This window comes from Maylandia zebra, linkage group LG17 (genome assembly GCF_041146795.1).
Source record: "Maylandia zebra isolate NMK-2024a linkage group LG17, Mzebra_GT3a, whole genome shotgun sequence".
Taxonomy (NCBI): domain Eukaryota; kingdom Metazoa; phylum Chordata; class Actinopteri; order Cichliformes; family Cichlidae; genus Maylandia; species Maylandia zebra.
In genome coordinates, this window is record NC_135183.1 from 29203340 (window position 1) to 29229925 (window position 26586).

The 26586-nt window shown below is 41.3% G+C and overlaps 1 protein-coding gene across 4 annotated transcripts in view; it reads left to right on the forward strand.

The window, feature by feature from the left end:
- plxna4 (plexin A4) overlaps nt 1–26586 on the forward strand; it is a 244758-nt gene that overhangs the window by 39544 nt on the left and 178628 nt on the right. For 3 of the 4 annotated variants that reach the window (XM_076875467.1, XM_004548251.3, XM_004548250.3), the window contains exon 3: nt 3018–3200. In XM_076875467.1, the coding sequence (XP_076731582.1) occupies nt 3018–3200 (183 nt within the window). Of the gene's footprint in view, nt 1–3017; nt 3201–10048; nt 10618–26586 lie in introns of those variants that run through there. The other variant, XM_076875468.1, reaches the window with a different exon arrangement.

The window sequence follows — 26586 nt, forward strand, 5'->3', positions numbered from 1 at the left end:
CTCTGTCCAAATACAGAGACTCTGCTCTCTTGTCCCTCTGTCTTTAGGGAGGAACTCTCTATCTTTCTCCTCTGTTGCTACGCTGTGGGATGCTGGCTGACTTACCTGCCAGGCTTGAGCAAGAAATTAGTTTGTTTACTTTAGAGGCTTTTGAGTAGCTACAGTAGCCTGCTATTATTCAAACAGGTACCACATTTTCAGACATATTCAACTATATTTACCTGTGCATCTATTTGATTTAAATCCAAGACCACCTATTCCTGTGGACTGAGATGTTTGGAGGGACTGAAACTTCAATGTTTTGGGTCACTCATTTGTTAGCAGAAAAGAAGAGATATTGGGATAAAGAGTGAGCTCATACTGAGTGAACCGAAGGTGATCGCTTGTCTTTGATGAAACACATTATAAAAGAAGGTCCATTGAGAATTAATAAATATGCGAGGGGAAGAAATTAGATGTGCTGACAAAAAGAAGAGGAATAAAACATGTTAGAAGCAGTGATGGCACTGGCAGACAGTCTCATGAGCTATATATTGTTATTTATTTGCCAGTAAGAATTGCCACTTTTGGTGGTTGTGTAATAAAAATGCATCTTCTTCCTGAAAGCACTGACAGACAAAATGTATTTCATTAGATTGCAAAGTGGAGGATGGAGATGGTGGTGATTGGCAACCAGGAAAAATTGTGCGTTAGAGGGAAGAAATGATAAAACAGATGCTCATTTTTTTTTTTTTTTTACACGTAAACACATCCTCTTCTTCCACATGCATCACCCACAGATGCACAGATGTGAATGATGTTTTTGCACTAATGAAACATGATTAATCTTTGCAGGAGTGGCTGCACTTTAGTCATTGTCCAAGGAAGTTTCTAATCACTGAAGCCTGAAATTCTACAAAGCACAGTCCATATTGCTTCTAATAGACTCTGTTAACCTTTGAACCCAAGCATGATGCAGCATTTAGAGGGTGTTTTCTTCCTGTCACATAGATGAGGAGTAATAGTAGTACAAATTGATGCAAGGAAGCTGCATTACACATTACTGAAGAAAAATAGGAGGGGTTTGAAGGGTGGCAGTTGACCCTTTAAGGAATGGAGCACCATTAGTCTAGCATAGTGCTACCACATGACTTAGAGGACAGGGAGTGCATTCTTGGCAGCCTCTCATTCTGAAAAGGTCATGTCAGGAAAGGCGAGAAAAGAGGAAAAAAAAAGGGAGAAAGTCTTCTACTTGTATGTTTTCACTGTGCTCCGATATTCATCTTTGTTTAGATTCTTTGGCATCTCTGTCTTATTGGTATCTATCATTTATCCCCTTTTCTTTCTGTCACTCTTCCTGTCCCTTTTTATCCTTATCTCAACCCTTTAACCATATGGCATGATCTTGACCTAAATTCAGGTCATCTCTATCGATCGTTCCTACCGCTCTATACAATCCCACTTTATAGCCCGAGGCTTGCGGCCTAGAGCAACCATGTTCCATTTGTCTAATGAAAGCAGATCCCACACTTCCACTCTGGCTTGGTGTGAGGCTTCTGATGATGATGGTGGCCTTTAGTGACAGCTTGTTTGGAGACACCCAGTAGTTGCAGGATTTCTCGAAAGCCCACAGGGTGCACTTCCAGTAAGAAAAATGGAAAAATGGTTCAAAGGATGACTCTGCCCATCAAAGGGACCTTCACCTGACAGTTCACACTTCTAGATTTGAAAATTCAGTTGGATTTCCGTTGCATGCCAGGATAATCCTTTTGCTATTTTACTATGAAAACTTTTTGATTTTAAATGAATAATTTCGGGTAATGTTAACTTTATGCTGTCAACCTCATTTTGCCAATTATTAATGCTGGACTAATAGTGTACATTTATATTGCATTTAACAAGCTTCCTTTTGACATTCAAAGAACCGTCCAGCAAAATGTAGCTGAATCTGGTGCTTCACCTTTGGATTTATTACCAAATAACTTTTCCAGCGGTACAATTACCAGTGCACAGCTAGTGTGGATTGACTATAAGGCATTGCTCTACTTTTTTGTCGACTCTGGTGAGGACACTGGTGTCAAAGAAGTGAATCCATTTGCACAATTAATGGCTGACCTTTCAGGATACAGTCAATACAGTAAAGTGTGGCTATCATGAACAATGAAATTTACTGATGGTTTTGATAATTTCTTTTCTTTTTAAGGAAAGCGGTACCACGTGCATTTGCATTTCACCCTGCAGCAAACCACGACATTACGAAGCGATTAATCAAGCAGCGGCTGCTTCAGTCCTAAACTGGAAAAAAAGCGTTTCAACCCATGCGCTCCGAATAATGACCAATCCACCACGCCATTGTTCTCTTATCAAAACCTATAAGTCATTCTGCCCACTGTGACTGCAGAAAATATACCAGCTGACAGGATTAAACACATGCAAACATAAAGTGTAGAGAGGCATAGGACATGAAGCACACCTATCTACATGTAATTACAAAATCACAGCGGCATGTCTACACTGAAAGCGTAACAGAACAACCTCGTCTAGAGTTGTAGTTCTCCCTGCTCTAAATCAGTTTCTATATATATTTAAATGCATTGCAGTGTTTTGCCTCACAGCCCTGTGATAATGCTGCACTGCTTTTCCTTTTTTTTCTTTTTTTTTAAACTCAGTTCACGTTGAATCACTTCACATTGGATATCTTGCCGCACAGGCATTTCTACAGTTGCTGTTGCATTGGGTGGACGGTAGGGAATTGTGCCTGACAGAGCAGCCTCTGGCATTTTTACAGAACTTGAGGCTGACTGCAGTCTCTTCTTTTTTCCCCCCACATTTGCTGTATCTTGTGGCCAGCCAATGGTCAGAGATTATCTTTCACATCCAAAATGTTTCTCCACCCTGCTCATCTTCCCTTATAGAAATACCCTTTACAGTCAGATGTTGTATTTTTGTTCTCACGAGAAATTAAGATATGAATTCATAGGAGTTTGCCAAATGAGCACCTCAAAATCTGATTGTGCTAATTGTTGTTTTCCTTGCAGCTCTTGACCATTGACGACGACTTTTGTGGCCTGGACATGAATGCTCCATTGGGCGTCTCTGAGATGGTGAGAGGCAAGCCTCTCTTTTCTGACGCCGTTGACAAAATGTCCTCAGTCATTGCCTACGTCTACAAGAACCACTCACTGGTCTTCGTGGGAACAAAAAGCGGTCAAGTCAAGAAGGTAAGGGAGACAAATATAGGTTGAAAGATAGCACAGATGGTTGAATTGATAGAGGGAGAGATTTGCTTTCTCTCAGTTAGAACGTAGAGTAAGGGCTGGGAATTGGGGACTACTGGATTGGAGGAAGGATAGTAGTAAGAAGGCAGATTGACTTTCAGGCAAATCAGCTGACTCGGCTGTATTCGCAGTAGAAGAGACGTGTGTGTTTGTGTGTAGGTGTGTACATAAAACAGTGGGAGAGCGGATGGAGGAAGTGTGTGTACTTCAGGGTAGAGAGAAAGCGGGTGTGTGTGTGTGTGTGTGTGTGTGTGTGTGTGTGTGTGTGTGTGTGTTTTGAGGAAAGGGGATCAGGCGTGCCCCTTTGGGGGTTTATTCCTACAGTAAAGCCTATCTGGTATCTCTCAACATCCTCCTCATCCACTGCACCATATATCACACATACACTCGTATTCGCCTGTATCAGTGGTATCCGCTGTACTTTTCCCTCACTTTGGACTTGTATAAAATCCAGAGCCCTGGGGGCCGATTGTAGCACACATCAGCATGTTGCAGAAGTTGCTAGACAGCCCAGATCAGCATGTTGCAGAATTGATTGGATGAAGTTTCTTAGCTCTTCCTCGAGGCAAATTAAGTCATCAGAATAAAATTTAATACATCATTTATTAAGAAATTTAGGCAAATTCATAGCCTGGTGATGAAAGGAACTATGAGTCACTCCCATCCTTTATAATTTAGGGTTTCTCACATCTGTGTGTGTAGTAACTGAATGTTGTAGTAATGATCCTAGGTTACAAAAATATTCTCTAAAAATTTCTAGAATTATTTTAACTAGGGCATTTGTGAGTGTCTTTGTGAACATAACTGTTTGTCTTAGAAGAACATGTCACACTCTGTGTGACAGAAGAGCCTCTAACTCAACAAGATTTGTCTCCTCAGAGTTAAACAGCACTGGATAAGCTGGGCTTTGGAGTGTTGTGGTTACCACCTTAGACTCCCTTCATGCCCCTGTGCCCTCCTGCATGTGGTAGCCCTTTTCAGAGTTAATGGGATGATGCACTGCTGCTAGGTGTGATAGAACTTGGTAGCAACCTGTACTTTCACTGTACTTCCCCACACATTCACACACATTTACACACGCACATATGTATTATAAGGCCATGACTGAGACTAATTCTAGAGGGCGGTTAGGCCAGTGAGTCTTAAAGGCCTGGGGAAGGAGAGGAGCACAGGAGAGATGAGTGAGGGAAGCGAGGTAGGGTTGAGCAGCAGGGGCTGAACAGAGATGAGCTATATTCCAGAAATGAAAGTCATAAAAGGAGGAAGAGCGTTTGTGTGATGACAGTAGAAGGATGAAAAACAGAGGAAACAAAGATACTACTGGGATCAGAATGTGGACCCAGTGCTGAAAGGTCTTCTGCTGATACACACAGGCAAATTGAATGCTATTTCTTCTATAATGTTTATATTATATTGCTTCCACTAAATTCTTGTGTGAATCCAGTCTGCAGGATTGTTCAGATTCATTATATTCAGGCAAAAAGAAAAAAAAAACCCTCCAAAATCTAACACACAAAGGTGATCAATACTCTGTGTCAACACAGTTGTACACACATTGGGCTATTACAGCCACATCCTCCCCTCCCATGTATATACTTCCCCTCCCATGTCATTAACTGTATACCATTAGATGACATCACAGGCAATAAAAGACAACAACAAGACAATAAAAAGTCTGAACTTCAGTCCACCTCCTTCATCAGTGACTTTATAACCCCTCGGCTAATGGATGTTGATTTATACACACTCCCCCACCTCACTTGTTCCACCCCTCAGCCCCCTCCTCCTTCTTCTGGGATTCACTCACAGACTGTCTTTCAGTCTCAGTTTTTTTTTCACTGTTATTTATGATCTTGTGACTAACACATCACCCAGAGTAAATATAAGCATTTACGGTAAAAGAGAGTGGATCGGGTTTAATGGAGTGGCGTTTCGGTGAGATAAATGTTAGTGTTTACAGGCTCACGTTTATGGCATCATGACGTTGAGCTGGGCAGGGCGCTGAGTGAATTAAATTCAATTTGCCTGTGAAATACTTTAATGTAATAGAGGTTAGAATAAAATTTTGCTAGCATAATGTGAGGCTTGCGGATCAGAGTACAGACGTAGATATGCCATGGCTGTGCTGATTAGATTTTCATTAGCTTAATTTATCATCAAGCCCTTAAACTCATCCTGAACTAAGACAATGCACAACTAACCGAACTCTACCTTAACTTCAAACTAAAATGGAGATCAGTTGCAGGTGACCAGAGTCTGGAGAGTAAGGTTTTCCAGTATTCAGTTTTACTCTTTTTCTTCTCTGTGGCAGTTCTTTTGAGATGTAAGGGCGAGCTTGAATTTCTCACTTCGCACTCATATTCCTAACATATACAGGTTCTATGCTTGTAAAGGGCACACACATTAAAGCACATTCACACAAATCAGCACTTGCCTTAGATGCCCATTAATGCTAAGTGGCTGTATGGCCTAAAGTCTGTTTTGACAGAGTCTAGAGTGAGTGGACTTTGATAACACCATCATGTTATCATATAGAAAGCAGTACTATTAAACAGTGGGGTTTTGTATATGCCCACAACTACAGCCATGCTTGGCTTTTACTGTCTCAAACAAAACGTAAAACTTGGAAACCTTTTCCATGTTTTTTTTTTTTATTATTACAGAGCTGCATTTCCTCTGCACTCTTCAGCAAACTTGCAACTGCTTTCTCCTTGTTTCTTTGCTTTCACTCCCTATTGCCACCTCTATTTGCCCTTCTCTTAATAAGTTCCCTCTTCCTTTTCCCTTCATCTCTCTCACTCCCTCTGTATGTTCTGAATTGAATTGCTGTGAAAGCTCTTTGATGGCTACCTCCTGCTAGTGGAAGTGAATGGACCATATGGCTTCCTTCAGCCAGTCTGTCGGTCAGTTTGTGTGCTCATTGGCCTGTGGCTTGAGGAGGAGATGGGGATATGATGGAGATAAAAGGCTGTGGTTGGGGTAAGGTTTAAACCCATTTACTGCAGGCCAGTAGACACCAGCAGGTCAAGGGGAAAACCTTAACCCCCTGCAGGCTTTGGTTTAGTTCATGGTCATCTGGTCGTACTACACATAAGAGGTTCACATCGGTGATACTCACACGTTGCACATTATTGTTTGAATCGGGATAAGCATGCACACATGCATCAGTGACCACTTGCACCCACACCTAGCAGTCCATCTACACACTACTGGACAAAGGCTGGCCAGGTATCCCCATGGGGCCATGGTTCGAGAGGTGGACTAGGGGACAAGAAGAACGTGTGGAGGGAAAAGAGAGTCGAGAGATGAGATTGAAGGCCACCTGCCGAGGTGCTAATGCATCTCCCCTCTGTCCGTCCCAATGGGGGAGCATTGGCACTCAATACAATGAGCAGCTAACCTTGAACTTGACATGGAAAGGAACAGAAAAATGAGTGAGGCAGTACATGCGAAGGTTGGAAAAGCTCTCTGTCCTAGATACTGGATGCACGCATGGTTCAATCAAAGCCTTTCACAGAATTTGGGGAAAAAGGCAGCTAGCACTCTTTTTCCTGCCTCTACATTTCAATCTGTCCCAGTCAGATGGAGAAAAATGGAAGAAAAGAGGAGGTGGGAAGACACAGAGAAAACAAAGAAGAAGATCCAAGAAGAATTTTGTTGATAAGGGAACAAGGAAATGAAAAGAGAGGGTTACGCGGTGGAGAATAAATGATAGTTTACAAAGCTATAGCTTCTTGCAGGAGAGGATTTGCATAGAAACTGGGAGATCTGTCATTTAAAGTTGTCAGGGGAGATTGCATGAGCAAAAAACAGGTCAATTTCAACACCGAATGGTTAATGTTTGTTGCTGGAAAGGGAAAGGTCAAACTCTCACTTTTGACTCAACCCCTGTCAATTTCTGTTCAAGTGCAATACAGCCTACTGCGCCTTGACTGTCTCATTACCCATCTCTCCAGCAATGGGATTTTCCCCTCCCCTTTGCTATCTGTCTACGGTATCCTCGTCTAATAAATGAACATTTTTTTTCTAGCTGGCTTTTCTGTCAGCACAATAGATTGTGTGAAGATAGATGTGTGCAGGTGTGAGAGATTTTTCTTGAGATATTTATTGTGCTGGACCAGTCCCATATGTTTTACGGGTTGATTGTGTCATTGTTTTGCAAGTGTGTATGCGTTTGTCTGTGCGTGTGTGTGTATGATAGGTTGGTTAGCCCCAGATGCAGATTATTGAAATGGGCTGAGCTGAGCCGTGGTCAGTGGAGCAGAGGATTAACTGCTTAAAGTTAATGATGAAATATGCTTCAGGACGGGGTATGCTATAAACACAATACTCTTGAACACAGGCGCGAACACTCGCACACAGACACAGCTATTATCACCTTGGCCAGTAGCCATTACAAACCCCACCCAGTCGCCCATTCATTCCTGGGCAGTGGTCTAAACCGCTGCAGTGCTCAGCAAGTATTCCCAGAATGTCAATGCTCTCCTACTTTTAAGTATTCCACAGCAGTCTTGCTAGTTGCCTGGGTTTTGTGTGTGTGTGTGTGTGTGTGTGTTGCTGCTCCCACACTAGCTTGCAAAAGCCCAGACGTGAGTTGCCATGGTAGCACTGGCTGCTCCAAACGTGCGGAATTAAACGTATAGAGTGGAGGCAAAACACACATGCACGTATCCGAGTGTGTTGTGATCCATTCAGTGTTTAATTCCCAGGGAAGCTGACGGTGTAGCACACACAGTGTAAATATTATGCTGATACAATAAACGGCGTGAACGATAGGATAACCTGATCTGATGACAGCAGGCTGGTATTTGATGACACTGCTGTCCAGCTCATGGCTATGAGGCTGATTTAACACACATTCTAAGAGCGCTAGTGTCTTTGTCTCGCTGTATTAGCGCCTGCTGTTACTCTGCTAAGGGAAAGTCTAAGGGAACGTCCTCCAACATCTTGCACCCTCCTTCACCTAATGCTTCGTTTCTTGAGTCTTTTAGTGCACCATTCTTCCCAGCCAGTTGTTTTTCTATGGATCGTCTTCTGCTAAGTGCTTGGTGGACAAGGTTTACTTAGGCCTCTACCCCAATTCCCATTCCTTCTCTACAGTTATGGGGTTGGTTAATAGCCTGTGTGTGCATTTCATATTTGTATATGAGTCTCTCTATATATATTGGTCAATTGTGTGCAGAAAATCATGGGAGCTAATGAGAAGTAAAGTCCATTAGTGGCCTGGGAAGAGGATCAGAAGACAGTGATTGCCTCGTGTGCCACGACAAAAACCCTCATTCAGTAGCCAGGCCGTCTGAATGGGCAGAAGGCAGAATCCGTGTTGTATTCACTAAGGAAGCCTTAGCTTTAGCTTGGGGATGATATGAGGTTGTGTTGAACAGAGGAGGGGAAATGGGGGTAGGAAAAGTAGAAGAGCAGGGAAATTAAGTATGGTTTAAGGCAGTGGTTATGTGAGATAAACCAGAGAGAGAAATGTTGAGTAAATATAAAGTTGCATGAATATGATTCATGTCGTGGTATCAGCTTCTTCAGCCAACTCCAACTTCATTTGTTTTATTTCAGATTTTGTAGACTCCTTGGACACACTAAAGTTCTCCATCATTGGATGGTGGGTAGAATGAAACATGGAATTATGCTAAGTTAAATGAAACCATAATAAGAGACGCATAAAGAGCTCCGGACAGAGATATACTGTGTGAGTGAGAGAGTAGAAAGAGGCTGGATGCAGAGCAAAACAGAGTGAAAAATAATCCAGCACAGAATGGCAAAGCTCGAACTTATCCAGCAATAAAATTTCTGAATCAGTCAGATCAGACACTGACTGTAGCTTGGCCTGCCAGCTTGTACAATACCTGTGTTGTAATGTCTGACTGAGCCAGTGTATGAATAGTGCAGGTAGTTGTCTGGAGAATTCACAGTGAGGGAGCTGGGGTTTTATCTATCTGCCTCCTTATACTGAGCTGTCACCTCTAGCCTTACCAATAATATGAGTGCATCTGACGCAGAGCTTCTCCTGTTATGTGCTTCGTGTGAGAAAGTGCAACTTCAGACAATGCTTGGACCCGATTCTCCCCACATCATCCAGAGCTTATGTGTGGAAATGGGTTAGGCGTTTAGTTAGGAAAGCAATTTCTCCTTTGATTTAGACACAGTATCTCATGGTGCTCGGGTAAGCAGAGTCAGCAGTGGCCTGACTCAACAGATACACAAAGTGCCCTGCTTTAGTGGATGACATTGCTTGTGCATTCAGTGTACTTGGCTGCTAGCCTTTGTGTGTGGGTGTGTGTGATCGTATGTAAAAATAGCTGTTCACGTTACTTGTGTCATTCAGGGGGTGTATTTATAGATGCCATTGCTGTAGCATGGCCTTATCCCTTCTTTCCAAGGTTTCTTTATAATTGATGAGCTGTCAGGAGCTGAGCCGGGCTGAGCACACATGCATGTACACATACAAAACCAAACCTTGGTAACCAGCTGCTTCACTGCAGGTTGACACCACCATGTTTGCACACACACACGCGCGCACTCGGTGGTTTTAAGCTCCAGCTGGAGGTATCACAAAGGTGAGCCCCCAGCTATGAATGGCCCATGTGGTGTTGCAGACTGTTGTTTATATTGCAGTAACTCAATGATTTGCTATAACAACTCTTAGTCATTTAAGTATCTCAGTGTATAGTTTGATGTTATATTATAGGTATACTTAATGCTTTCCAACCTTCAGCTGAAATTGAATTAATATGCAGATACAAGGGTTGCTCAGATGTTTGTTTTTTTTATTATTTACACAGATCTTCACTGAAACGAGAAGGAGGAAGAGTGGGTGAACAGCAGCAGAAAGCAGAGCTCTGCACTGAGAGACTGAAAGAGTGTAGAGGGCAAAATTGGCAGGCAAGAATAAAAGATGAAAGCTACAGAGATGGAGAGAATATTGAGAAAGGGTAAAGTGAGAGGGTGAGAGTGGTGAAATGGAGTTTGATGTTCATTTCACTCTTGTGAGTATGTGGCAGCATATTGAGCTATGAGTGATTTGAGTGGCTATTCTCCACAGTGTGTATGTGCATTTGAATGGCTTGAGCCAGCAGAGAAGTTAGAGAGTGGCGAACTTCAGTCTGATCTCTGTGTTTCTTGACAGTTTGAACTTTATCTGACCCTGACATGTTGTTGGCTCAGGGTTAAGATGAGGTTACCTATTTAGAAGGACAAGTAAGGGTCTGGGGACATAAACAGATCAAAGGGCTGCCAAGGAATCTGGAGTCTATGCTTTGATCCCATGTATAATTCATGCCTGATGTTTATTAATTTCCTAACAGGGCTGTTAATCTAGTACTAAAATGTCAGAATTTTTAGACCTTGGGAAAGACCTTTTATTTTGTCAGTTTAAATTATTTTCTTGTCTTATTTTGCGTGCGTTTGAATACATTTTCCCTGGCGTGGAGTAAAACGCTGCAACCGTATTTCTCTTTTGACTGTTGAATTTATGATGTGTGGACATGACATGAATTTTGGCTAGCACTGCATCTAATGCAAGCAAATGCCTTCTGAACATTACAGCTATCAGTGAGCTACTTGAAAAGTGGGGCTTCACTTTGTGAATGTGGTGGATGCCTAAGTTGGATCCCTTTTTAGTAAATATACAAGGAGCTTGTTAGTATCTCAGATAGTGTGCTACACCGTCAGCTGGCATTTCAGCTGTGTTAAGATGGCTTTAAGAAACTTCAAACAGAAGGAAGATGGCAGGTGAATCACAACAGACAAAAACACCTGCAGAAAAGAGTTTTTTTCCTTTCATTCTTCTCCCCCTTCCTGTGCTTTTATATGTCTGTCATTCTGTGCTTCCTTCCTCTCCCTTTTCCTCCACCCTCTATTCTAATTAACATGTTGTGTGACTGTCCAGTGAGAAAAGCTGGCAGCTTGTGTGTGTTTACAAGCTGCTCACTCGGATAGCTTTGCCAGGCAGTCATGGGGCTTCTATTATGAAGCATTCTAAACTTAGTCAAACCTTTTTTCTGTTTTTTTTATTCAGTTAAGCGCCGTCACTAACACTGACGTTTGGTTAGTAACCAGTTTACTTACAAATGCGTCACATGAAATAAGCCGTGTTATCATTTTGACATCAACAGATCAAGACAAAAAACTGTAAACAATATACAACGAGTTATGTTTATCATTTGACTCATCCAGAGTTACGGTATGTTTAAAAAAGCCTCCATTTCTAGTAACTTTAAAATTTTAACTGCACTTAATGTTGTCACTTAATACAAATACATGCAACTGTTCTTCGTGCACGACAGCTTTAAAATAAGGTGAAATCAAAAAGCTATGAGACATATAATACTGATACAAATTGAAAAGCATACCAGATTTAAATCCAATTTTCCCTTCAAGGCCATTTCAGCTGTTTTTTTTTCTTTTTCTTTTTGGATTGCTTTAAAACATCTGCAATTCCAATGTGATCTCAAACCTGAAAAGATTAACTTTGAGAATCTGACCAGAGGTTCATGCCAAAAATCATGGTGATGATGAGAACTGAGCAGTTTAAAAAAACAATTTAACCCGGAAGTGTGAACAGTGTTTAAGCCCAAAAGTGGTATATCAGGTCAGCTGCACTACCAGGGTTATACTTAACATTTTTTCCATCATTCATATGAGTATCCACCAAGGCCAGACCATCAACATGAAGTTCTGCTGTAACCTCCTGAGATACCCGAGGGAGAACATTCAGCAGAAACATCCTGATTGCGCTAACAGCATGCTAGTGCATTATTATTTTGGCCACACAAACTCCAAACCCCTCATATCATTCACCACAGACCCTACCTGGTTCTTCGTCCTCTCCCCTGAAATAAAATTCAAGTTGAAGGTGTGATTTGTGACATACTGAAGGAAATCCAAGGGAACCAAGGGACATTTTTTGCTTGTTTTTGATGTTGAATCCAAAAAGATCCTCTAGACAGATTTCCATGTCACACAAACACATGCAAGTACTTATATGCATAATATACAGGGAAACAAAAAGTTGTAAGAAAGCAAAAAAGCAACTAAAATATTATGAGAAAACATCTGGATTCTAATATACAAACATCCTAAGCATAATTAAAATAATTGAATTGTATTAATTTTATTCACAGACATCCAGATGGTAGAAGATAAGCATTTCGATCGACCTCTCTCTGAGAGCGTATATGTGCTCAGACAGTTAATTAGCAGCTCTGTTAACATTCTTCGGCCATATAACAAGCCCGTGTCAAGCTACCACAGGGGTAGATAATTATGCCCAAGCTCTCTCTCTGTGCACCTCTCTCTTCCACTGATTGATCATTAAGTAGGTAACCACAGAGAAACACTCCAAGCATAGCTGCCTCTAATACACATACAAACACACCTACGCAGGCACAAACTTCTACTCATGTCAGCAGTGGGTGAAAAGATAAGGAATCACCAGCTATAGCACGGGAAAAGAAAGTTTACAGTTGCTCCACTCATATAAAATTTAAGCGTATAATTTCTCATTCAGGTTTTGCTTTATGCATAAGTATTAGCCTGCGTGTCAAATCATTGAATGGCCGTAGTTAATTTGTGCTCCAGAAGTAGAAAATCAATACAATGTCTAGCAACTAATCACACAGTGTGTTCCTGTACATTCCAGTAGATAGATAGCTAGCAGTAATCCTGGCAGGGCCAGAGTGTAATTTCCCATCAGCACCTCCCATACTGCAAATTTATGTTCTTGTACCCAAGAATAGCATTTAAACCACACAAAGAATAGAGGCAGAAAAAAAACTGCCCCAAACTCCACATTTAATATTAAGTTTTTCTGTCAAAACCAGTCGTAACTGAAGTTCCTGATGAATGAGGATTAGTTCATTTCATTAAAATCCAATCAAACGTTCCTCATGTTGAGTATGTCTTTTTAATTTCACGTTACACAGACTTGCATCATTTTGCATGTAATTAATTTATCTTAACATTATTAGTAGATGATCTGTCTTTCCCCATCTTTTTTTTTTTTTTTAATATTAGTGGTAGTTTGTGACATGTAGCATCCTTATATCTCCAGTTATGCATATCCTTTGGGTACTTGGAAGCTAAATAACCCCGCTTCTAAACCTCAATTTTTTTCACCAATATTGCTTTCTCTTCAAATTTCTGTGATGTATGGCTCAGGTTTGTGTAGCTATAGAGGACACATCACTGCAGGTGAGCCCACTGTCTCTCCTCCTTCTATCACTGCTTCCTTCCTCGCACGCCTGTAGCCAATCATTGCTCACCGTAGGTCTTTTGGGGTAGTCAGCACCCCTGCGCACCTTTTCCTTTCCTCTACCTCTTCTTTCTCTCTCTCTGTCTCTCTCTGTCTCTCTCTCTGCAGTGAATAGTTTGCCTCACAACTGGGTCATTCTCTCCCCTCCCTGCAGTAAATGCTAGCAGGCAGTCAGGCAGGAAGGGCTAGGCTAGGCTGCATCTCATAGCTTTAGCTCAAGTGCAAGGGGACTCCTGAGACTGCAGATGCAATAGTGTACTGTTGAGTGGGCTGTTTGTTTGCACGTATGTGGGTGTATTTAAACCCGATGAGATTACAGGTAAACTGAGGTGGAAAAATGCACGTGAGTGAGAGACATACATCAGTGAGACATTGTCTTACCGCGTGCCTGCCGGTATATTGTGTTTATGTGTTTAGAAGCTTCCGTTAGCCACCACACGTATTAAGTCTCTTGCAAACATCACCTTCCTTGAGCAGCACCTGTTTGTTTTGGTTTATTTGCACATTCTTATATTGCTTAGCTTCTCCTCCTACTCATCTCACATACACACAAAGACACACATACACCCTCTAATGTAGGTGCGGTGGTGTATGCGAGTTGCAATTTAGATTACACTGACTTGCCCATTAGATAGATGCAAGTGTAAACATCTTTAAAAGGGTCCCTGGGTCTGTTTGTCTGTCTGAAATCAAGACACCGAAGTGCATCTCAGGTAGGGAAACTACTATATACACACAATGCCAGGAGAAATGGAAAGTAAGATTGAGAGAGTAAATAAATAAATGAGATGGAGAAAGGGTGTGAGACTGAGAGGAATGCTGGGAGAAAGATGAAAAAGATGGAAGCAGCACGTAAAGAGAGACAACATCTTGCCCACCTATCCCCAGTCTTTTCCTTTTGTCTCACCTACTCTCCACACCCTTTCTTTTCCCATCCCCAACACAGAGCTTAATAAGTGGATTTTTATCTCAGTTACACCAGCCTTCCCAAAAGCTTGTGGGCGCTTTTCCCCCCAGCTGCACACATAGAATTTTAATTGCCTCTATGCAGTTAGAGACACTCCTAGTTTTTAAGGAATGAGGCAGAATTTGTTGAAAATGAAGGTTTTTAAGTATCGCTTGTGTCTGGATGCATGCAATATGTTCCATATTCTGATGCCTTCACTTTTTTGCGCAATTTTGTTGTGGAGTTAAATTCAAGTTCATAAATTTGCCATTTTGCCAATGAGTCTGCATTTCAAGACTTAATAAAAACAAATCTTTGTACATTAAAAGGGACCAAACTGAAGTTTCATTAAGTAAGTATTCAGACCACCTCGCAGAAGACAGATTTCATAGTAAATGAAGATTAAAGTATTCTTGTCTACAGCACAGACTTTACACAGGTGGATTTGGGCAGGTTATCCCATTCGCTTTAGCAGATCATTCACACTGGATGGAAAGTGCACTGTAATCTTCAGCTTTACTCCACAGATGTTAGTGATTATGAGGTTTAGGTCTGGTCTCGGGCTGGGCTATTCAAGGACAGTGAGAGAGTTGCCTTAAGGTACTCCAGCTCCGTTGTAGCTGGATTTATTGTTCTCTCAGCTCAGAGAAGGACCCCTGTAGCATGATGCTAAAATAACTAATGCTTCACTAAAGAGATCTTATTAACTAGGTCAATGTCACAGATAAAGTTTCTTGGTGTCTTCAAGTCAGATGTCTTTTGCATAAAAGTGGCTTTTGTCTGTGTACTCTAGGATAAGGGCCTAATTGATGAAGTGCTGCTGAGATGGTTGTCCTCCTGGCAGTTTATCTCATCTCTGCAGAGGACACTGTTAGCATGAGTGTTGAATTCTAAGTGACCTCCTTCACCTTCACACACTCACCCTTGCTGGGTTTAGAAAAAGAGCAATTCTACAAAGAGTTTGGTGGTTTAATTGGTGGTTTGGTGGGGTTCTTCTAACTCCATGACTTGTTTTTGCCCAGATATCCAGTGTGACTTGCGGAAGCTGTGTGCCTTTTAAGAAAATGCACTCAGTGAATATATTTTGTCACAGAAATCAGGTTCTAGATACAATTAAAACAAAAAGGGTTGATAATTTGGAGTACCAAAGCAAAGGGTCAGAAACATGAGGCATTAGTTGGTTTTATTTTTGATTGATGGAAAAAAATTGTAACCATTTAAAATGCAACTTCACAGCAAGAAAAAAGCATGCACAAAGTGATAACATCCTGAATGCACACCTCTAATATTTCATTTGTTTTTGCTGCCTAGCCCCATAATGAATGGCGTTCTTTCTTCTCTCTCGTTTCCTCTGCCCAGCTTTCAAACACTCATGAGCAGCTTTAACAATCCATACTTTACACACATGCACAGATAATAATTTCCATTTTAGTACATACAACTGAAAGAAACTGAGTGTAATAAAAAAGAAAATAAATCATAATATCGTGTCAAATGTTTCCTCCACGAACAGTCAAATATATAATTCTGTGCCAGCACTAGAAGAGCTTTGCAATTGGTCTCAACCTTATGGTTTCCAGCTGAGCTAGTGTAACAAGTTTTAATATCGACAAGTAAAATAATATATACGCCTGTCATCAACCTGTAAGCAAACAGGTAAAAAGCACTGGGAGTACCACGTGTTCCTATGTGTGGAAATTGTCTGACAGCAGCCAGCAACACCTTTGTCCAATAACTTCTTATTGTTATAGTCAAAGATATAGGTTATTCATCACAGTGGTGCTGAAACCTCCCAAGCTGGTGCTGCACGTGCTGAGAGGTGTGAGTGTGCATGTTTTAGTGTGTCCTTGTATCAGTAGCACCTGCCTAAATCCCTTAAATGCCAGCACCAACACTATATATATATTTTTATCCCTTTTTCCATGTCCTTGATTCCTGACACTTGAGCACAATGGGAAGTTTGACTTCCAAGGACATATTGATGCGCGCACCCCCCCAGCCCCAGTTTCCTTTTTTTTTTTCTCTGTTTTCATTGTGAAATAAAACTCAACGCAGCATTTCATCTACTACGCTCCTCCCTGGAGATGGAGGCCTAGTTTTTGCTCCCCATATGTAATCAACCTCTCCCCTTTCATTAAAGTTAAACCCTTAGTGCAGAAGGGAAGGAGAAAAACCTTAGTCACCAAATGTGCAGAATATCAATTAGACAAGGAGTTTGGATACAGGGAGAGGATGTAGGGAGGGGATGACAACAACAGAAAAGGTGCACACACAAAGAGAGAGAAAGCTGGAGATTGTATTTACTGGATATGTGATAAAACATGGGGAGAAAAACTGACACGTCTTTTAGTCTGATTTCAAATTCACACCCAACATTTTAACTCTTTTTTTAATTGTTGTTTTTTTTGTTTGCTTTTTGAAAAAAATCTGTGACTGTATTTGACTAACAAAGAAATGAGAGAGCCAGTAAGGCACAAGGCTGTGGCTATCTGTCTGGTTTGGCTCTCCAGATTTGTTCTCGTTAGGCCATTATTGCCGTTTAGTCTCAGCTGCCTGCTCCTACAACTGGCAAACCAACCAAACCACTGTCCTCCTCTCCTTCTGCCACCACCATCATTGTTGGCTCTCATCCGCAGTAGCAGCTTAACTGTGAGCTCCAAGTCAGTGAGTCTCTGAAAAGTAAAAAAAAGAAAAGAAACATCTACAGGGTGTGTGTGCATTCTTAGCAGGAGCTTATGTGACTGCTGGAGTTCAAACCCAGTCTGTCCTTACTTTAGGTATTTTTAATGGAATATCCAAAAATGCAACCATCAAATGTGCATTAAAAGACAACACGGCATGCTTCATTCTTGCATCCTGTTGCATCATTATCACATTTTAAATATGCTTTTAAAGGTGGATGTTGTTTTAGCTGTATTTATTCTCACAAATACCTTGTGTTGTGATACAATGCCCTACAGTTTATGCTCTAATTCCCTACCGGCTTAGCACGCTACAGATGTAACTGTGTGTGTTAGAACGTGTTGGCAGGCACCCTCTTTCACACAGCGTGGGCTAAAGACTTGGCTGACGAAGACAAGCGAAGGGAGACACGTTCCGAAATGGAAACATCAGCTTGCTTCAACCAGACGGGTGCAGAAACAGGACAACAAGGGAGGTAGCGAGGGATGCCAGAGAATGTAGGAGCTCTCTCCTCATTATGACTTTTTTACTTTTTTAATTTTCAGGCTTACACGTTTTCCCACAGGACTGGCTTTTTCTGTTTGTCAGTCTCCCCGTCATCGAATGTTCTCCTTGTCCAGGCTGCGCTCCTTATGTTTTTAACATTGCTCCTCGGTGCTGATTTCTAACTCCACGCGCCAATCTTTCTCAAGATCGTCAGGCAGGTTAGCAGCTGCTGGACGAGCCACTCAATTCTGATTCGCACGTGGAGCCAGCGTGTCTATCAGTAGTTGAATAATGAGCTCTTGATGCCAATTTGGGAGCAGTGTAGTTTTTTTTTGTTTTGTGGGTGGAGTGGTGGGCTGTTGGGTGGGGGAAGTGCATTTTGGATAATATGCAAAACGAACAAAACGAGCAAATGAGGAGGAGGAATGAAGGGTGCATTCTTATCTCTTAGGAGAATATTATTTAGGCTTCATTACTCCCTGAAGAATGCCCCACAGAGCTCTGAGCCATAAAAATGTTTTTTTCCTTTTTGCTTATGAATATATTAAATGATAGATTTTACATTCTTCCTCCTTCATCACTTGTGTTTTCTTTCTCTTTATTGATTGTTGAAGCTAAATGCTCTTTATCTCCCCTTTCTGGAGAAGAATAACTATAAATACACAGTGGGTTTTCTTTTTTTGGTCCCATAATTGTTATATGTCTTCTGATCTTCTCTTCACATGCTGTTCATATGTTTTCTAAAACTTCAAGTCTGTAATAAAAACGGTGTTTTATGGAAAATCACATCTAAGGTGTGTATATGTAACAATATATTAGCATCTCTATATTGGGTATTGCTGTCAAGTGGGTGTAATCAACATGATAAGATTTGTTAACGCTATAGCGCAGCAGTTGTGCTCTTTTAGGAGTGTTAGCCACAATGCAAGACCATGGCAAGCAACACTTACGTAGTGTTATATAGCCCTTTAAATCCCATCCACTGTCCTGATGAAATAAAGCATATTTACATCACTGCATCTTTTCATGTCTCAGCAAATCATCACTCTGCTCCTCTAAACAGTCGCATGTTTTGTTGTGCTCACTCCCGGCACACTCAAACACTTAACTTCCTCATGTTAAATGGCCACTAATTCTCTGTATCAGGGGATTATGCATAATTGATTTATGGATGGGGAGTGAAATTACTCATCAGCTGAGAGAAAAAGGCATTTTGTCTTCCGGCTGGAGCGTGCTAAACAGTATTCTCAGATAATTGAGGAGATGTGCTTGTGCTCAAGGCCATCTATGCAGCCTATGTTAATGCAGTTCAATTCAGTAAAAACTGCTTGTCAAAAACTTTGAGAAATGGCACAATCAATACCTGCTACTAACGCTTTAAAGAGACAAATGGATGTGAGTATTGTTAGCAGGCCAACACAATATACAGAATACACAGATATAAATGTATACCGTACCCATAAAGCTATTCTCCTCTTTGTTGCTCAACTTGCTGTAGTTTAAGACTCAGAGCTATGAAATTGTCCCGCTTCATGCCAACAGACTGTAATAACCTTTTATACCGTCTCAGTTGGATATTTTCCCTCGTATGTGTGCGCGTGCACGTTTGTGTGTCAACAGAAATGTGAGCCAGCCCCGAACACTAACTCATCAAAAGTGATTCACTGTGGTAGCAAACAGTAGGGAAAGGATCTGTGTCTACACTACAACTGATATGGCAGATCCATTTCAGTACAGTTTGATGTTTTCCCTGAGCTCTGTGTTAATAAACGGCTGCTTTCTGAAAGTAAAGGTATGTCTCCCCTCAAGTTTCCCGCACAGTGATAGCATATCTAGACTGCAGCTGTTGCTAGGGTCTGTTGCTAGGCAACTATTTATCTACTATTATGGGATTTGGTGGAGCTCAACGGGGAAGTTAACTGGACAATTTGAAATTCTGCTTTGCACACGATTTGGCGTCAAATTATGCATATTCATGTCACAAGTGTGCAGATTTCACTGCAGTGCAATATACCCTTTTTTTCTAAAAGCTTCCATTAACTTTTCCATCTCTGTTGTTTTCATTTCCTGCCTTATTTCTTTTCTCTTTCCTTTTGTGATGGTTTGCTCCTTCCTCAATAGTCTTCCTTCTGTTCAGATAGTAGTGTTTATTTAAAGTCTGTGGGCACATTCAAACCTGTAAATGGTGCACAACATTTCGATGTAGTTTCCAAGTAAAGGAAATGATGCGTTTCCTTTAAATGATGTGCAACATAAGCAACAGGTTGTGGAGTGTGCTTACTCTAGTTCTGTTTAAATGCATCAGCAGCGAGGTGTATGCAAACCCACTAGTATAAAAGGCATTACAGACAATGAATGACCTGCCACAGATCCAACCCTTGGGTAAGATAACAGGGTTTTTCACGCACCACGGTTTCCATTTAGAACAGAAAAAAAGAAAATCTATAACTTTCTTCTTGCGTTTTCTCAACCTTTCCGTTCAACGGCTCCTGTTCACGTCTCCTTGCTTGCCTCCTTGTCTGCACTTGGGTCCTCATTTTAAATGTAGCATTTCTGCCATATGCTTAAACCTGCTCACTCCACACACAGACATAATACACACACACACACACACACACACACACACACACACACACACACACACACACACACACACATATATTTCCTATTCCCCTCTCCGTCAGTTGATTGTTTCACTCATCCTCACGTGCTTCATAGGCGACTCCTTGACCTTCTCAGCCCATTTATTTAAAATATTACTCAATCTAATCTAACACACTCTACAGGGCTATGTGCACACCAATGCAATAAATACACATACACACACTGCCATTATATCATTGAGGTGGGCACTCAACTCAATGTCAACTCCAGCAGTGTGGGCTCACTGTTGGACAGGAAAAGGAGATGATTGATACCAGTCAGTGGCAAATTTGCATGCCAATAGGACTATGAATAGGCACTGATGGAGTGAAGGGGTAATTTCCTTGCAGACATATAAAAACATCTTCTTCTCCATCTGGAAGACAGACTATGTAAGATTTTTCTACTGGGCTCCATAGTTTTATATATTTATATATTTAATTAGTTGCATGACTTGAAGTTCTGACATAAACTGCAGTGGTTTTGGTGGCTTCACATTAATATCACATTGTGTTTCTAAAATACTGTTTATTTTAATGGTTTAATATACATTTTCCATAAAACACCACAGTTTCTGGACTGATAGCTTCACTAATGAAAAAAAAAAAAGATCAATATCCATTACTGAAGAGTGTTAGTTAAGGTTAGGGATTGTTTTCACAATACAAAGTAATAAAAAGTAGAAACTAGTTGTGGTGAAAGTGGTAAGCCATAAAGCTTAGATTGTTTTGCTAAAAAGAATAGGCATGGTTGCGTTTATGGGTTTGTTTTAACAAGCTAATACTTGCTTATGGGCGCGATGACTGAAATGTAGTATGGGAAGTGCTTTTACCGAAACCGAACGCCCATAAAGACAATGGAAGAGAACTTGTGTGAGTGGAAATGTGTTTTTGTCCGTAAGTGTGTATGTATATGCTGTTAGGGCTTCTGTCCGAATGATTAATGATCCTGGAGGCTAAGAGGAGTGTGTCTATAAAACACCCCAGCAATCCTTTTCCCTTTTCTGCCATCCCTCATCCTTTCATCTTCTCCTTTTTTCCTTCAACTAAAATCCCTTTTTTTGCTTTCTCTCTGCCTCCCCTCCCGTCTCTGATTTATCTGTATTTGTCTCTGCTATCCAACTATAATTCCTTCCAAGCCTCTTCTTTGTGCAAAAGGTCTGGTGGCAAATAAATGAGGGACACAAAATTTTACAGCAAATTCACAGTCTCCCCTTTGCAACAATTAACACAGTTAACACCTGAGGGGACAATGCAAGAGGAGACAAGTAGGGACATAGAGACTGAGAAAAAGGAGAAACCCCGCTGAGTGGAAGACCGACAGGGAGGTAGTTTGACTTTCTCATTCAGAACAGCACAGTTACACGTGTTAATCCCTCGTCAAGGATCTAGCTGCATTGGTCAGTCTGTGCCAGCCGGGCAATAGGAATCTGGCGTTACTATCAATAGGAGATTATGGAGAGAAAACAGGAAGCTGGGAGTGTGCTCACTGACAGAGAGGGTGAACCATAACTTAGCTTTTGTTTGGTAATTATTCACCATGCTTCAGTGTAATTATGTTTAAATGACACTTTAGGCTAGAGTGTCTGGTGTTCAAGTACAATTGATGGTAATTTTGCACAAATAAGTAACAATTGGAGCTTGGATGTGGGGCAAAAAAATCAGAGGGCTAACTTCTTAGAACTAAATCTGCATATTTTCTGAGTTATAAAAGGCGAGGTAGAGATTAGTGCCAATTTAATGCATCCATCCATCCCTCCCTCACTTGCCTTCAATACATATGCTAACACTTTTGCGTTAAAGAAATCTGATATTGCATTTATTAGTTCACATCAATTAATGTTTTGACTTTTAGTCAGTTTTGGGGGAGTTTGTCAGCTCTGACTAGCTTTTTCTTCATAGCAAAGCAGCTCAAGTCGCCTGCTTTCAGAAATACTGCTCATTCTTGAGGCTTTTGAAATGAAATGATAACTGAGGTCATAACAATTGCATGCAGCACATTTATCCAGAGGAACTTATCATATTTATGTGAGCTAATTAAATATTACAATGGGAGAAATACTTCTAAAAACCAGCTGCTCACTTCAACGGCTGCTTTTCCTTTAACCCTCAGATCACAGCCAGCAACACACACTACACTGACATGGCATAAATGCCGCCCAGCTCCCGGCCTTTATATCATGGCGTCTTGCCCTTGTTTGTGCCAACCGCCTCATACTGTGCCAACTAACAACCTCCCTCCATACACCCGCAGACTTTACACACACGTAGCAGGCAACTGCTTCTCCCCCTCCAAAACCAGCTGAGATGAAAAGGCAGTGGATCACACAACTGCTAAACTTTGATCAATCTGGCAACAAGTGTAAATAGGATCATTAATAGGGATTTAGCAGGGGGCTGCCGTCTGCGATTAGACATACGCAAACACGCACATATGCTTTATTCAGACGGTAGTATTTTAAAAAGCCCTTTTTGCCGTGCACATGGTTGCATATGCAGACAGAGACGGTTCATTTTTCTGTTTCCAGAGATGAGCTGCAGCATGCAAACTGGGTACCAATGGGGCCTTTAATTGGGGTGTAATCTGAAAAGTGTAATTTGCCTTGAGTGGATAGAGAGATCTGACAGCAAGAGTAGAGGGAGGGACAGGGGGAGAGGATTACTATGAGGAAAAAGGGGGTTGGAAGAAGAAATCGCGTTGATGAGCATAGAAAATAAGATGAGAGCATGATGGCAGGGCAAGGGAAGAGGGAAGGAGAAACACAAAAAAGACAAATGTATAACATAATATGAATGCAGTGACAGAAATCACAAGGGGGAAATGAGTCGGAGGAATTCAGAGCAGAAGGAAGAACCCAGCAAATAATGGTTCACAAGGGTGAGCTTTATGTATTTTCTGGGAATTTTATCATCTGTCACTCATGGTTGTGTCTGTTTTATGCTTGATTCTGTCGTGTGCAGCCCCTCCTCAGATTACAGCCATTTGCCACATTAGATCTGGTTTTTAGCGAAATCTCAATCCAATTTAAATCCACAAATTAGTGAGTCTTTCCCTCCCTAAACTCCTTAGATTCCTATTGGCACAACCTGATTAGATTGCTTTTACAACCCACAAAACCCACTGGTGCTGTGGCTTTCCAGCTGCAAGCCTCTTATCTATCAAACCGACTAATGAGTTTGAAGCTGACCACCACCAAAGCCAAGGCAGGGGGAAAGAGAGAGCGAAAAATGCGCCCATATGTGCTGAGCACGGTTGGTAGATCTCTATTCAGAGGTCCTACAGTTTGATTGTGGATATAAAATAGCAGGGCAACTGTGATCTTCCACCTGGAGTAAACGGGACTGTCATTTCAAAAAAGTCTCGTGTGCCAACTTGACCCAATCGGTAATGGCTTCTCTTGGATAATTTGATTTCCTGAGTCTTTTGTTTGTCCTCTTACTTAAGCACTTTACGATAGCATTAAGCACTTAAGCACTTTATTTAAAACGTGATAGCATTAAGTTATTTGTGGTTTTGAACCATTCAGTCATCGTTTACTCTGCAATTTGCTCAGCACTAGTAACAGATTATGACAGGAAACATAAATAAAGCAAGGACCAATGAATCTACTCTTCAATAATAACATTATCTTTATTCATGGGCTTTGGCTTCCCCTTTGCGTTAGGATCAATTATGGTGAGCATGTGTTTATCCAGCCAAGGTCATATAGCATCAGTGTATTGTTGAGCTTTTTTTCTTTCTTTTTTTTGAAAATGGCTCTGACCTCAACCCTCACCTTAACCTTCAGAACTCTGACCCCTGACCTGTGACCCGGCTTTGTCGTGAACATCATTGTGTGTTCAGTGAGAATGTCAAACAAGACAGAGCAGTAGAAGTGCAGCTGTTTAATGGGGCGACTAAGGCTTCACTAGACTAAGCTTGTGTCCTTCTGGTCTGACATCTTCTTTTATCCCCCCGTTATTCACATCCTCTCCCCAACTTTGCCCCCCCCCCCCCCCCCCCCCCACTTCTTCTTCTTCTTTTTTTTTTAATGAATAAAATAAAACGAGTCTAGCAGTTGGTATTTCGCTTTTGGGATGGCAGGATTCTCCCTCATCTTCAATTATTTATGCTCCTCACTCCCCACAGCTATGGGAGCTGGAACACACACACACACACACACACACACAAACGCATGCATGCACGCAGCTTTGTGAATGCACGTGCCATGTGCTGGCAGTGATATTTTTGGGGCTTTGTTTTGGGAAAGGAAACTGGCAGTTTCAGTACAGAGAGTGCAATACGCAAGTGAGAGACTATTATTGGAGATGAAGGCAGAGGGACTTCTACTCCTCGCTCTCTCCCTGTTCTCCCTTTTATAGCAGTTGTGACATAATTTTCTAGACTTTAGACCTGCTCTCATATCATCACAATTCCCAATTCTTTTTTTGCCTGCTCTCTATTCAAGCGTCTACTTTATATTTCCAGCTTTTTTTTAAATTTATTTGCCATCAAGGAGTGCGCTTCCCTTGTTTCTCATACTTTTTATGTCCAGTTCTTTATCTTTCATCAGAATGTTTTTTCCGTTTTCTCTTTCATGTTTTCACTCATTTGCTTTTCCTCTACAAGTCATTCATCTCTATATACTCTGTCTTTCCTTCTGTGTGCAACTCGGCGTCCCTCCCGTTCCAGTCCACCCGCACACATGTTCTCTCCCACTGCTGTGACAGTGTCTCTGCCAAGGTTAGGTAACAGTATGAGGTGTGCCCTGCTGTGCCACGGTGAATAATTCAGTCAACAGGACACAGGGCTACACTCTTATGTCAACTAAAATGACAAATTACAAAATACTGTAGAACGGGGAAAGTGAGGCATAGAGCCAGCTGTAGGCAAGAGATTCAGGTGCACAGAGCTTTAGCTTCATTTACAAATAACATCAGCGTAAAGGTGAAATACAGCATAAGCAGTAATTGTGCTCACAATCCACAGCATCTGCAATAGTGAAGTTTCCTCCCACATCATAGTTTCCCATCGTGTGACATCTCAACAAATAATAGTTAAATGCGTCTGATTTGTTGCCATGAGCCAGTGCAATACTTCATTTAAAATCCTGCCAAACTGTGGGATGACATATGCACTGTTTTAAGCAGTGAGGTACAAAATACTCAGTCTGGTGTGTCTTGTCGCTATGGAGGTGGGAGATTGCAGGAATAAAAATGTGTGTAAGGAGAGGAGATGAGTCAGTGGGACAGAGGAAGAGAGCGGAGGGAAAATTCAACTAAAAAAGGGAATCAAGGTGAATTACGTGGCGTTAATGAACAAAACACCCAGAAAAGGCCAGACGAACTGAGTGGAAGTGGGTGAAGAGAAAGGAGCCAATAAAGGATGTGTGAATGAGCGAGCGAGATAGGAATCTACATCTACCTGGTGTGAGTCATTTAGCCAGAGAGAGATGGGTCACCATGGACACAGCCACTGACCTTGCACTGATGCCCAATCTATTGATCCCATTAAAGCTATACCTTTGTGTTTCTCTTAGTCTTTCTCTGTAGACGCTTTCCCGTCTAGCTCTATTAATCTTGATGAGATCAACAACTCTGAAACCATCTTTGCCCCGCTCTCTTGCTTTGGTATCTGTAAGCACGAAATGTTCTGTCACTGCCTGGCCTTCTGCACTCCTACTTAGCATCAGTTTGGTCTTTTTAATGGCTGATTGTGTGTGTGTGTCTGTCTGTGTGTGTGTGTGTGTGTGTGTGTGTGTGCGTTTGTGGGTGTGTTTTAGTTTAAGTGCAACAAATGGCAAGCATTACGCAAATAATGATTAAACACATGGTTGGGAAATAATGCCATTAAATAACCTAATAAGCCAAACATAACAGAAAAAAACAACTATGTCTGTGTTTAAAAAAAACAGCAGCCTTAATGTCTTGTTGATGTTTTTAAAAAAAATATTATCATTTTTATTCTTTTGCGTGGTTTAATTATTGGGGTTTTTTTGTACTTTGTCCACCTCAATCAGACAGTAGGTTTCCAATATTTGCCTCTTACTAATTGGGCTCACTGGTGAGAGCATCTCTAGATTAAGTAAAGGCCATCAACAAATTAATGTGGGCTTGGATGTATATATTTGTGTCCATAGAAGAGAAGTACTGTCCAATTACTCACTAGTGAAATCATTTGCAATTAGCCCTCCCTTTGTACTAATGCAAAAGGTTATCATGCAAACACTCACGCACATAAGGATTCTTGTTTAAAGTATTTAGTTATTTTTAAGGAGAGGGTGTCCTCCATGGCTTTACCTTTCTGTGCTGAGACTTGATTAGACGTTGATT